Raw genomic sequence first — 14,487 nt, 5'->3', positions numbered from 1 at the left:
TTAACGTCTCATCGATTTCAAACCAGAAGACTGTAATAGAGTTGGTTGGATAGTTTTAGTACAATGAGTGAACACTATTTGTGCCTTCTATAATTACTGAACTTATTCAATTCTCTACAGTATCTAATGTCACCACAGAGAGCTCCTGAAAGACTCCTACAGCTGGCCGATAGTAACCTGGATACCTTGGTGACAGAGATGGATGAGTTACTGAACAGGGTACAGTGAGATATATTAATGTAGACTGAAAACTGAATATTAAGATATAGCTCAAAAATTTAAACTTCTGTTGAAGGAAACCTAATTTCAGCATATATAACTTAATCTGATAAAAGAAGTCATAGCTGCCTTATTTCAAAGTTTCATTTTTCATAATAAAAATATCGTGACATAAATGTTTCTTTACTGCATCAGTAAACTTTTATTTATATTTCCAAAATACCCTGACCAAATAAAATATTTTTTATAGATTTGTGCCAAGCATACTAAAAATGATGTGTACTAAAAAAGAGTTTAAAAATGAATCAAAGCATTTATTTGCTTCTTAATGTTATAATATTCTGAAGGTTTTATATTTGGCCAAACAAAAATGCATTTACAAAATAATATTGATATATTTATTCAGTCTTTCGTTGGTAAAGTCATTTTTAACTGAATTATTTTTAAATTAAAATTAGACATCAAAAGTTTCCGCAGATGGTGAGCAAACAGATAAAGACACTGAGAAAACACTGAAACGAGCAACGGAGTTAGAAAAATCCATTAAATCTGTTGTGTTTGCTGCTGAAGGTAGGCATCAATACATTGTATCAGAAAGCTTTCTTCAAATGCTTTAGGCATAACTTTTTATCTCTTAAATTCTGATGTTATTATATCTTGACGTAATAACTGCGAAGACCTACCTCTCCCAGGACTTTAGTATTTGACAATGCATGCCAAGTTAATGCAGTATTCAAAATTACATCCAAACTCCAAGTTGTGTCTCACGTAACAACTTAATAACAGCAAAAACTGTTAGATTGGTAAGATTTTCCTTCTGTTTTTTATTGTCATAGCCACCATTTTATTCCTTCTGAATTTTAGAAGTACTGTATATAAATTCATAAGGAATGGGAGCATCTATTGATAATGTTTGGGTGGCGGGCTGGAAATATGCAGGGGGGCTAAAGGTGGTGTAAATTGCTCCTTCCCTCTGTTAGCCTGCAGGCCACCCTTGGGCAAGGTGCAGCACTTGTTTAGTCCCCAGATTAGGGTCATGTGAAGCTTTGGGTATAGGTGGTGGATGGCCGTATGAGCAGTTTGTGCATGTCACAAGTTTTGGTTATTTAGCCACTGATACCAGGCAATCTCTGAAGAGTATTGATAATGGCTGACATCACCCATCTTGTAAAGACACTGCCCAGAAGAAGGCAATGGCAAACCACTTCTGGAGAAAAATTTGCCAAGACCAATCATGGTCATGGAAAGACCAGGATCGTCCACGTCATACGAGATAACACATAATGAACAATGTTGGTAATGTTATGGCTCCTTGCCTTAGAGCTAAAAATTGTTTCCCTTTTAATTTCACAGATTTAAAAGACAAAAGTAAAAAGATAAATGAAACCATTAGAATCAGAGATGGGGTTTCAGAGATACATCTACACCACATGCAGAAGGATGTTGAAAGTATGCTGGCAAAGATGCGAGAGCGATCATTTGATAAGCATGGGGAAATGGCCGACGATGAACTTGAGTATGTAGCTTTGATCTTTATGCTGTTCTTGTGCACTTCTCTTTCAGGGAAACACATTATGTCTGGCTCAGCAACAGGCCATTTACCCTGACTTATCCACGTTGATGTTTATTCTTCATTCAATCCTCGTCATCTCTTTACAAAGTGAAATCTGTCTGCGTAAACACCTGTTCTTTTCTTCCTCAGGAGATTGTTCAGCTCCCATCGTTCTGATTATTTCTTCCAATAATAGGTTCCACATTCTCAGTTTCATACTCCATTGGGTTCCTCCGTGGTGAATTTATTTAAATGGTCTCTTGTAATGTGATTCCATGCACAAGGAAGGAGTTTCTCTTTTGTTACTTTGAAGTATACTATTAGAGCAACCCTCAGTTGCCTTTTCTCAGGAGACAGTCCAGTCTGTTCACTCTTTTCTGATATGTAGTCTCTCGTGTATATTGCTATCATCCTTGTAAGTTTTGCCTGTGTTCTGCCTGTATCTTTATAGAATAGCAATGCGAACTATTTTCAGTACTCCAGCAGCAGTTTATTGATATAATGGTATAAATTCAGCATAACATTACTAACTTTTCAATTCTCTTCCTTTAAAAATAAATCCTAATGCTCTGCTTTAAAAATAAATACTACTGTTCGCACTTTGGGGTGTCATGGCAGTGTAGCCCAAGTCAAGTCAAGTCACTTTTATTGTCATTTCAACCATAACTGCTGGTACATAGTAAATTTTTACATTTTACACAGTAAAAATGAGACAACGTTTTTTCAGGACCATGGTGTTACATGACGCAGTACAAAAACTAGACTGAACTACGTAAAAAAACGACACAGAAAAAAAAAACTACACTAGACTACAGACCTAGCCAGGACTGCATCAAGTGCACAAAACAGTGCAGGCATTACAATAAATAATAAACAGGACAATAGGTCAGTAAGGTGTCAGTCCAGGCTCTGGGTATTGAGGAGTCTGATAGCTTGGGGGAAGAAACTGTTACATAGTCTGGTTGTGAGAGCCCAAGGTGAATACAGTGGGATTTATTTTTAAAGGAGTAGCACAGGCTTTTATAACCTTGACATTCCTGTTGTTCAGCTACTGAAAGCGAACTGCAGTCTGGAAGACTCAGATTCACATTTATTTTAAGACATGGACATTGAAACCAGGACTTTTATCCATAAACCTGTTTTACTTTTTGAAAGAACTCCTATGAATTGGTCAAAGGGGATTTCCCCTTTATAAAAGATGATGACATTGATTCAGGTTCAGATTTATTTATCATACATACATCAAAATGTACGGTGAAATACGTCATTTGTGTTACCAACCGATATATCTAGGGATGTGTTTGGGGGCAGCCCACCGGTGTCTCCATTGCAGTCTGAATCCATCACTAGGATTTATTGAAAGAAGTTAACTTCGGGATATCCTGGGATCCTGACCAAACATGCCCTCAAGAGGGCCTCAACTTTGTCATGGGGTTTGGAGGCTTGCGTACCTCAATAACTAGGAGAGCAACGTTTGCTGGAGTCAGGGCCTTGTGCTTTGATTTTTGGTAGGGTCACCTGTGCCAAACTAAGAGTGGTCCACTGGTCTTCCAGATTCGATGGTTCGGTTCAGGGCTAGCAACCCTGACTGGTCAAAAATAATTTGTTACGGAAACGGCATGCTGCCCTGAACACCAGCAGCATAACAAGCATTTGATTGATGATGACTAAAGATGGTTGTTGTACATTTGATCCGTAGACATACTCACTAACCCCGCTAACCAGAAGTCAAAATCTCATGCCTAGTATCATGCCCAGTCCCAGTGCTACACAGTGGTTATGCACCATAAATGAATGGCACTTACCCAAACCCAGACTGCTGACTTTTCCTCCAACAAATTCCAAAGCTATCTAAAGTAGACGTGATCTCATTAGCATGCTGACAGAATAGCCAGGGATTGACATTTTCTGTTTGCATGTAGATTGAGCAGTCATTAAGCCAGCCCTCTGTGTTCGGCCAACTGGTAACCATTACAGCAGAAAGAGAAGTTTTGGAGGGCTGGACAACAGCCTTCCATCTCACTGATATTTAAACATTGTACTCACACCTTCTGAAGCCGCAGGTCCACCTCACAACTAAAGAACACAAGAAAATAGCAGGAATAGGTCCCTCAAGCCTGCCCCACGATTCGGTATGATCATGGCAATCTATACTGTCTTCATCTCCTCTTCAAGTCAAGTTCCCCCAGCCAGGAAAACAGGGGAGTGCCCCCCTCCAAAGAATGAACAACAGTTAAATGTTAGAACCCCAAAGTTCCCCCCTGCCCCCCCCACTCCTATGTGTAGGCAGCAGCACAGCAGCGATTGCCCCTCCCGCCACCAGCAAAGAAAAAAGCATTGGCACCCACCACCAAGCACTCAAGCTTGCGGCAAAGCCACAGTAAAGACACATTTGCAGTACCTCAAAGACTACTCATTCACCTGGTATTCAACACACCAGAGGCACACGCGCTCCCTCTCCCTCTCCCTCTCAAGCTCCCCCTCTCTCCCCTCCCTCTCTCCCCCTCTCTCTCCCTCTCTCCCCCTCTCTCCCCCTCTCTCCCCCTCTCTCCCCCTCTCTCCCCCTCTCTCCCCCCTCTCTCCCCCCTCTCTCCCCCTCCCTCACCCCCCCAATAAGGGAGAAAGAAGCGTCTCTGTTTCATATTACTGACACATTACTTTGCAGCAGTATTTCTTGGTCAGGACTCTCCTGCTAGTTATTTATTGATTTATTTTAGAGATAGAACACAATGTCAGGCTTGTCCAGCTCAATGAGCCCAAACCACCCAATTACACAAATGTGACCAATTCACCTACTAACCTGTACGTCTTTGGACTGTGGGAGAATACCAGAGCATCCAAAGGAAACCCATGTGGTCACGGGGAGAACATACAAACTCCTCACAGAGAGTGGAGGAATTGAATGTCAGTCGTTGGTGCTGTAAAAGCGTTACACTAACTGGTACACTGCCGTGACAACCAAAGTGGAAACAGCTTGGAAGAACTGGAATTTCTGACCTCCAGCAGAACAGTCTTTACAGTTGGGGGGGATGTGCATGTCCAGAGGCAAGGTTTAGAAAAATCTTATTTTTTGTAGCACAGTTGTCATAATATCATTATAGAACAAGCTCAAGTTGCAATTTGGTCAATTCCTGGTCCTTTTACTAATGCTTCATATGTTTTGGATTTCAGTGCTGCCAATGCACTTATAGAGAAAGTGAAAAGGATGTTTGGCAATCCCCATAAAACCACTCAGAGGCTTAAGGATGAAGTTATGGACAAAATAGTTGATTACAAAAATAAATTTGATGAAGCCCAGGAACTGCTGAAAGAAGCACGAGCAAAAATTGAAGAGACTGACCGCCTGTCTTCTGTTAATCAAAAGAATATAACTGCACTGGAGGTATAAATTTATTTCAATCTTTTAGATCTACTTGTTCCTAAATTTGTGTACTACTTCTCTTCCTTCACATCCTTCATATCCCAGGGTCTACTCTCCTCTCCTATCAGATTCCTCCTTCAGCCCTTGCCCTTTTCAACATACCACCTCCTAGCTTCTGACTTCAACCCACCCTCCCTTATCCTCACACCTTCCCTAAAGTGGAAAGGTTTGACTGGGATCCGGGATCAGCCACGATGAAATGGCAGAGCAGACTCAATGAGACTCAATGGGTTGAATAGCCTAATTCTGCCCCTATGTCTTCCCCCTCACCTGGCTTCACCTATCACTTGCCACCTTGTACTCCTTTCCCTCCCTCCATTTTCTTATTCTGGCTTCAACTCCCTTCTTTTTCAGTCCTGATAAAAGGTCTCAGCTCAAAACGTCTACTGCTTATTCCTCTCCGTAGATGCTGACATGCTAAGTTCCTCTAGCATTTTTTGGGGTGTTGCTCTGGTTTTTCAACATCTGCAGAATCTCTTGCCTCCCAATATTTTCTTCATTTTGGTCCCATTTTATAACCCTTCATGGTTTCTTAATTTATTTCATGCTATCTGCTATGAAAGAAAGTTCTGTGGGTTCCAGTCAATTGGGAAATATCAGGATCAGTGCATTTTGGCTGAAATAAGTAGCTGCCCCAATTAACTGAAGTTTCATCAAGATAGTTAAAAATGTGTAAAAAAAGAGCTAAAATGTGTAAAAAAAAAAAAGAGCTAAAATGTGGTTTAGCTGAGGAACAAATTATTCATTTAAATGAAATACAGAACAAATTAAAACACTACGAATATTATTAGTGTCCTATAAAGCTGTGAATTAGATTGTAATAGTTATCGATGGAGGAATTCATCCAGTGTGTATTTGTGTGAACAAAATCAGTGTAGACACCAAGTACGCTCCTGAGGTAGACACCTCGAATTATTTTGGCTTGTGTCAAATCTTTTCATGGCATCTTGGCAAGGGTCTAAAATTTTTCTGAAGTCAAAATAAAGAATAAAGATCATCAGAAGTCACTGTTTTTTGAATTGGTGTCCATCGGCCTACTGGATTACATAATACAAGCACACGCGACTGGGAGAATTAAAAAAAATCTTTGCTCTAAGCATAGTATAGTGTAAAATAGCCACACAAGTGTACACAGCTGACTCTAGTTAGAAACAGTACAACTACAGTCTCGTGTCCCAATTAAGCAGCATAGTGTACCAAATAAAGGAAGAGAATCGCAGAAATTTTCTCGATTAGTTTCTGTTCTTTGAGAGTTGTACCAAATGGCCCAATTAATTGGAATCCACTGTATAGGTCTACAGATTCCTCTTTTGACCATTTTGCTAAATACTGACCCTTTGATTTAGATTTGAGAAACATTTTAAGGACCTGCTCTTAGATTTCTTGTAATGTCTAAACAATTTGATTTCCTTTGAAAATTAGCAAATGATTTTTAGAAGTATTAGCTTTTCACTACTAGTCAAGTGTTAAAAATGGATGGATTCTGAATATTCTACGCTCGGTCCCATTAAACGGAACATTTTCTACAACAGTTGTTCTTTGAGGTAGTGGAGTTGACAGAAGAGCGCGGCTGCGACTTCTTGATTCAAGATGATGTATTCCACCTATCAGCTACTGTTGAGGCATCTGTTGTATTTTAAATTTGGTGATTTGAGGGGACATGTACTGATATATTTTATGATACAAGGTGAATAAATGTGCTTTCATACAATCTTGCATGCCAGAGGTCTTTGTGTAGTTACTGATGCAAGCTTGACCCCAACTGAACCGCGGCTCCAACTTCCTCGCCCTTGTAACGCCCTCAGCTGGAGGCAGTTTTCAGAAAAGCGCCTACCATCATGAAATTTATTAATTGTTTTTTTTTAAAGACGTTCATGATTACTTGGTCATGTTGTGAGAGATTGCTCAGATGTTCTTATTCATTGGATTCAGAAAAGAAAGCAGCAAGTTGAAGAAGGTAAAAAGGATACTGAAGATGTAATTAAGGAAGGCCATGATCTCGTGGCTGAAGCCAATAATCTCCTGGATGCTATCGCACTGGAACTGGATGTAAGTAAAGAAATTACAAAAATAAATAAAGAGAAGTTTCATATCCGGTAAGAGGCAAGCTTACGATTCTTGTTGCCAATTTAAAACAAGTACAGTTTACCTGTAGTGGTACTCCCAGTGGGACTTATCATTTCTCCTCACAATGTAGAAGTGAGCCACTCAATCCAAGAATTTTATCCCATCTCTCAGTGCAGTCCTTTCAATTCCATTCCTCCATGTGCTTGCCTGTAACCAATTTACTCTTGGAACCTAGTTAATGCCCCTCCAGTTTGCCTGAGAACCTTGGGATGTGTGAGGGGAAGTCAATGTGGTAAAGTGCAAGCTCTACACAGACAGTACTAGAGATCAGGATAGAACCTCGACTGCTGGAGCTCTGAAGCAATCAAATAAGAACGGATCTTATCGAATCAAATTTAATTATCTTGGAACCATACATGAATACAGCCAAATGAAACAGCATTCCTCTGGATCCACGATGCAAAGCATACACATCGCATTTAAAATAGCAAGCAAAAAACATAGTCACTACAAAAAAAAATGCAAATATATAGCCCAAGTCCGTGAGCGACTTGTCCCGCAATTTGATCATGCGGTTATCGGCAGTGCGCAGCCAAACATATGCAATCAATCATGCCTGTCATTTCACTGATCAAACACTGGAGGGCAGCTCCAACGGGAGAGGCCAGCCCACCAAAAGAGCATGGATGCCACATTACACTGCCTCCAACGTCTCCTCTTCTTGACTGCAGCAGCAGGCAAGCCCTCGACTTGAGGCCTAGTGCTCACTACAACCGAGACCACGCTGCCCCCCCCCCCCCCCATTTTCTGTTGCTCCACCAAACAGGCCTGTGGCATCTTACATTATCGATATCCAACAGGGTCTTGCAATCACAAGAGAAACTTTGAAGACAATCACCCACAGCTGCAGTGTATGCTGCCTTCACACACCATGTCTAGCTCCTCCGCCAACAAGCAACTCTCTAATGGGGTAGACCTTCAGTATCCAAAGTTCTTGGAGTCCAGCATTGTCTTGTGATGATAAAAAAAAAGTCATTTAACAAAGAAAAAAAAACACCTTTTGTTGATCCCCGAGAGGCCACTGCGTCCGAATGCTCTGCCATCTTACTGGGATAAGATAAGCATAAGATTGTCCTTGGAATAGTTTAAAAAGACAGCACATCATTGTGGGCTAAAGATGTACTGTGCTGTACTGTTCTATTTCCAAGTTGCTTATCCATATATTTTCTATATTAATGGGAAGAGTGACAGTTGTTTAGGCTCTTACTTGTTTGAAGCCTATTTTTTTTTCTTCAATAGGAATTAAAAGAGAAAAAGCATATGGAGCCATTAACTACACAGCTAAAGGATAAACTGGATGAATTGTCAGCAGGCATTTATGACGAGAAGCTTCCGGAACTGGTCCTGAGTGCAGAATATCACGCTGCAGTATTGAATGACTCGTCCACAATCCTGGATGGGTAGATAATTCAACAACTTACATTTTTATCTGTATATTGATGAAGCTTCAAAAGTGATTCAGAGAAGTACAAACAAAAATCGATGCCAGATCAAAGGAAGTGTCTTTGTAAGCTGTGATTTCCAGACAAGCATGTGAGGTAGTGTTTAAGGAGAATCACAAGAACATAAAGAACAAGGGTAGGCTATCTGGAAAATCAAGCTTCATCTGCCATTCAATGAGATCATGCCTGATCTGGCCAAGGACTCAGCTCCACGTTTCCTTTCTTGCTTTGTCTGACCTCTTCCCCTTCAGCCTTTTACCTTTCCACCTAACACCTCCCAGCTTCTCACTTCAAGAACCCCCACCCACCCACTCAACTTCCCCCTCACCTGACTTCACCCTATCACCTCCAAGCTTCTCACTGCAGCAACTCCCACCCACCCACTCAACCTCCCCCCTCACATGACTTCACCTATCACCTACTAACTTGTGCTGTTTCCCCTCCCCCCCCCCCCCCCCCACCTTCTCATCCTGGCTTCTTCCCCCTTCGCTTCCAGTCCTGATGAAGGGTCTCAGCCCAAAATGTCTATTTATCCATAGATGCTGCGTGACCTGATTTTCTGCGTGATCAGCTCCACCCACCTGCCTTTTTCCCACAGCCGTTAATTCTCCTACTGTACAAAAATCTATCTAGCTGTGTCTTCAATATATTTAATGAAGTAGCAGAGATTGTAGAGACATTGATAATGATCTTTCAAGAATGGATAGATTCTGGCATTGTACAGCATGACTGGAAAATTGCAAATGTTACTCCGTTATTTAAGAAGAGTTGGAGGCAGCAGAAAGGAAACTATATGCTTGTTAGCCTGATATCAGTGGTTGGGAAGTTGGTGGAATTGATTGTTAGGGATGAGATTATGGAGTACCTGGAGGCACATGACAAAATAGGCCAAAGCCAGCATGGTTTCCTGAAAGGAAAATCCTGCCTGACAAACCAACTGCAATTTTTTGAGGAAATTACAAGCAGGGTAGACAAAGGAGATGTAGTGGATATGGTGTACTTGGATTTTCAGAAGGCCTTTGACAAGGTGCCGCACATGAGGCTGCTTAGCAAGATAAGAGCCCATGGAATTACAGTGTGGAGTATTGGCTGATCGGCAGAAAAGAGAGTGGGAATAAAGGGATCCTATTCTGGCTGGCTGCCGGTAACCAGTGGAGTTCCACAGGGGTCGGTGTTGGGACCACTGCTTTTTATAATGTATGTCAATGATTTGGACAACAGGATTAATGGATTTGTGGCTAAATTTGCCGAAGATACAAAGACAGTTAGAGGAGCGGGTAGTGTTGAGGAAACAGGGAGCCTGCAGAGAGACTTAGATAGTTTAGGGGAATGGGCAAAGAAGTGGCAAATGAAATACAGTGTTGGAAAGTGTATGGTCATGCACTTTGGTGGAAGAAATAAATGGGCAGAATATTATTTAGATGGGGAGAGAATTCAAAATTTAGAACAGAGATGCAAAGGGACTTGGGAGTCCTTGTGCAGGATACCCTAAAGGTTAACTTACAGGTTGAGTTGGTTGTGAAGAAGGCGAAAGTAATGTTAGCATTCATTTCTAAAGGTATAGAATATAAGAGCAGGGATGTGATGTTGAGACTCTATAAGGCACTCGTGAGACCACACTTGGAGTATTGTGTGCAGTTTTGGGCTCCTTATTTTAGAAAGGATACGCTGACATTGGAGAGGGTTCAGAGAAGATTCACAGGAATGATTCCAGGAATGAGAGGGTTACTGTATGAGAACTGTCTGGCAAATCTTGGGCTATATTCCCTGGAGTTCAGGAGAATGAGAGGGGATCTCATAGAAACATTCCAAATGTTAAAAGGCCTGAACAGATTAGATATGGCAAAGTAATTTCCCATGATAGGGGAATCTAGGACAAGAGCACCTGACTTCAGGATTGAAGGACGTCCATTTAGAACAGAGATGCAGAGAAATTACTTCAGTCAGAGGGTGGTAAGTCTGTGGAATTTGTTGCCACGAGCAGCTTTGGAGGCCAAGTCATTGGGTGTATTTAAGGCAGAGATAGATAGGTTCTTGATTAGCCAGGGCATCAAAGGGTATAGGGAGAAGGTAGGGGAGTCGGGATGACCGGAATAATTGGATCAGCTGATGATTGAATGGCGGATCAGACTCGATGGGCGGACTTCTGCTCCTATATCTTACTGCTTCCCTGGGCAGAGTGTTCCATAGATTCGCGACACTCTGAGGAAAGCAGCTCCTCCTCAAATCTGTCCTGAAACGACTCCCTCTGAGTCTTGAAGCTATGGTACCAGATCACTTGTCATTGGGAACGACTTTCCTGCCTCTATTCTATTTATCCCTTTCATAATTTCGTATGTTTCCTGTAAGATTCATTCGCATTCTTCAAAATTTCAAGTGAGTATAGTTCCAGATGAATCACTCTCTCCTCATTGGTTAACCCCCTCATTTCTAAAATCAATCTGATAAACGTCCTCTGCAACGCCTGCAAAACCAATATATCTTTCCTCAAGTAAGGAGACCGGGACGGCTCTCTGTATTCTAAGCATGGCCTTAATGGCACCATGTACAGAGAAGTACACCAACTTTTTCACGATTGCTGCTGATTGGTTGTGTGGCAAAATTACAAAATAACTTCCTCATTCCCTTGAAAATAGGCAAACGGCCCAATACTTAGCTTAAAGATATCAAGCATGGAAAAATTCTGTTGTTAATATTGTTGACGGTTCTTTATAAATATAGTTTTCTTTGTACTGCAGCATCCTTGCGGAGGCCAAGAACCTGTCCTTTAATGCGACTGCTGCCTTCAGAGCTTATACTAATATCAAAGACAAAATCGATCAAGCTGAAAAAATAGCAAAAGAGGCCAAGGACACAGCCAATCAGGCCGTGAGACTGGTAAGAAGAGTGGTGCCTCTTGACCCTCGCAAATCACTGTAAGAAATCTGGCTATTACAATCATGTGCTCTTTGAACCAGTTTACATTCACTCATTTTTCACCTGTAGAAACATTTGTGCAAATAATCAAACCATATATCGTACTGTATATTACATCTTTCCAGTTACCAAGTAACACTTAATACTATGAGTTAAATCAAAGCTAAGTACCCTTATTTCTGTTTCCCACCAACCTTCCTATTTTAGCCAATATATAGTACTGTGTAAAAGTCTTCAGCACCCTAGCTACATATAGATATGTGCCTAATGTTTTTGGGGAAGGCACTGAGCAGTTTGCTCAAATCGCTATATTAAATCAATGGGAAAGCACATAAGGAGTGGGTGTCATGTAATGACAGTGGGTCATTACCGTATGAGGAACATCTGGCAGCTCTTGGGCTGTATTCCCTGGGGTTCAAGAGAATGGAGGGGGGGGGATCTCATAGAAATGTTAAAAGGCCTGAACAGATTAGATATGGCAAAGTTATTTCCCATGGTAGGGGAATCTAGGACAAGAGGGCATGGCTTCGGGATTGAAGGACGTCCATTTAGAACAGAGATGCGGAGAAATTACTTTAGTCAGAGGGTGGTAAATCTGTGGAATTTTGTGCCACGAGTGGCTGTGGAGGCCAAGTCATTGGGTGCATTCAAGGCAGAGATAGATAGGTTCTTGATTAGCCAGGGCATCAAAGGATTCGGGGAGAAGATAGGGGAGCAGGGATGACTGGAAGAATTGGATCAGCCCATGATTGAATGGTGGAGCAGACCCAATGGGCCGAATGGCCTACTTATGGTCTGAGGCCAAAAGGACATGAGGAACAGAGGCACCGAATCCTATTGCAACGCAAAGGGCGAGAATTTAACAAAGGGGAGAAAAGCTGCTGGAATAGTCGTGAAATGCAGCCACGGAGAGACCAGTGGTACAGAAGGTGGCTTTGGTATCATCTGAGAGGTGACTATTCAATCCATCATCCTTGTGCTGGGTTACTGAAAGGGCAGACTTCTTGGCAGAGTGGTTAGTATCCAGGATACATAGATTTATTTAATCTCTTTAATGGGATACAGTGCAGAATAGACCCTTCTGGCCCTTTGAGCCATGCCACCCAGCAACCCCTGATTTAACCCTAGCCGGTCCATGGGACAATTTTTCAATGACTAACTTACTACCAGCCAGTATATCCTTGGATTGTGGGAGGAAACCCACGTGATCGTGAGAAGAATGTACAAACTCCTTACAGGCAACGTCGGGAATTGGTCCGGGTCGCTGGTACTGTGAAGCGTTGTGCTAACCATTATGCTACCGTGCCGCCCCAGTTAGTCATAGAGAACTAGAGCATAGTGACAAGCCCTTAGGCTCATCTAGTCTGAGTCAACTTGTTTATATGGATAGTCCCATCAACCCACAGCCAGAAAATAGCCCTCCATATTCCTCCCAACCAAACTTCTCTTAAATATTGCAGCTGAGCCCGCACCTACCGCTTCCACTGAGTGAGAGAGTAAAGAAAGAAAAAAAATCAATGAGAGGGTTGAAAGAACTAGATAAGGTGGATGTGGAGAGGCTGTTCCCTCTGCTGTGCATATCCAGAACTGGAGGGCACAGCCTCAAAATTGAGGGATGACCTTTTAGAACAGAAGTAAGGAGGACTTTTTTTAGCCAAAGAATGGTGAATCTCTGCCACAGACTGTGGTGGAGGCCAAGTCTGTGGGTATATTTAAAGCGAAAGTTGATAGATTCCTGATTGGTTGGGGCATCAGGGGATATAGTGAGAGGGCAGGTGTGTGGGGTTGAGTGGGATCCAGGATCAGCCATGATTAAATGGTAGGGTGGACTCGATGGGCTGAATGGAGGTAGAATCTTATCTCATTTGAAAGATATTTAGATGAATACTTTAAGAGCTGTCACCTATGGGACTACAGAGCAAGTGCTAAAATGTGGGATTAGGTTGTATAACTTTCTTTTGTAAATCAGTACAGACATCTATCATAAATTTTCTATGATTCTGTCCAATTAGTCCCAATCCTCTGCTCCTTTCCAATCATCCTGAAAAGATTTCTTTTTCAATTACAGTGCTGAGTAAGGTACGTGAAGCAGTTAAAGTGGGATAATTAATACAGATAAATATTGTTAAAATAGCACTCTTTCACTGGAATGCACTGACTCGGTTGTTACTAATACTGTTGAGAGCGTGTTTTTAAATTGGGTAATATCCAAAATAGACTAGTAAATTGAGTGGAACGAAGACCAAATTCCATTCATCACTGCAGCCTTAATGCTGTTCGTCGTTTTGGATTATATGTCGTTATAACGTGAATGAACTGCTGTAGATTCCAGAAGTGTGTTGGGTAATAATTTTACATCCATTACAGTCAGAGTCACAGATCGAAGTTCCTGATCACTGAACCCACTGTCGGCATCACTCCTTCGCCACACAGCTCATCTGGATTTACAAAATGAAGTTCTTAAACTGAGCCAAAACCAATTTACCAACGGGGAGGTCAGAATTGTCAGATTGAATTAGAAACGGGAGGAGATGAGAGACGGAGAATAAGTAAGCAAATAAAGTGTCCAGTACAAGCAAAGGGAGAGAGAGAAAAATGAGGTGCCCGGAGAAAAAGTTTAGCAAGAAAGATGAAGGCACAGTTGGAAATGGAAAGCTCAGATAAGCAGAGTCAGTGAGAGAAGTCCAAAGGAAAGAGAAGGGAACAGAATAATACGTTGACAGAGAACCAGAAATGCACACAGGAGAGAGAAAATAATCTAAGCACACATAAAGGTAGATGGAGGATCATGTACTTATTAGATATTAAGA

General features: G+C 41.6%; 1 protein-coding gene across 2 annotated transcripts in view; it reads left to right on the top strand.

Moving 5' to 3' along the window:
* lama2 (laminin, alpha 2) overlaps positions 1 to 14,487 on the top strand; it is a 374,730-nt gene that overhangs the window by 293,927 nt on the left and 66,316 nt on the right. For both annotated transcript variants that reach the window (XM_073057306.1, XM_073057305.1), the window contains exons 34-40: positions 121 to 219; positions 678 to 789; positions 1,573 to 1,735; positions 4,943 to 5,153; positions 7,125 to 7,241; positions 8,559 to 8,719; positions 11,500 to 11,638. In XM_073057306.1, coding sequence (XP_072913407.1) covers positions 121 to 219; positions 678 to 789; positions 1,573 to 1,735; positions 4,943 to 5,153; positions 7,125 to 7,241; positions 8,559 to 8,719; positions 11,500 to 11,638 — 1,002 coding nt within the window. The remainder of the gene's footprint in view (positions 1 to 120; positions 220 to 677; positions 790 to 1,572; positions 1,736 to 4,942; positions 5,154 to 7,124; positions 7,242 to 8,558; positions 8,720 to 11,499; positions 11,639 to 14,487) is intronic.

Source organism: Hemitrygon akajei, chromosome 9, assembly GCF_048418815.1.
Source record: "Hemitrygon akajei chromosome 9, sHemAka1.3, whole genome shotgun sequence".
Taxonomy (NCBI): Eukaryota; Metazoa; Chordata; class Chondrichthyes; order Myliobatiformes; family Dasyatidae; genus Hemitrygon; species Hemitrygon akajei.
Note: the sequence above shows the minus strand (reverse complement) of the source record. Positions and strands in the feature narration are given on the sequence as shown.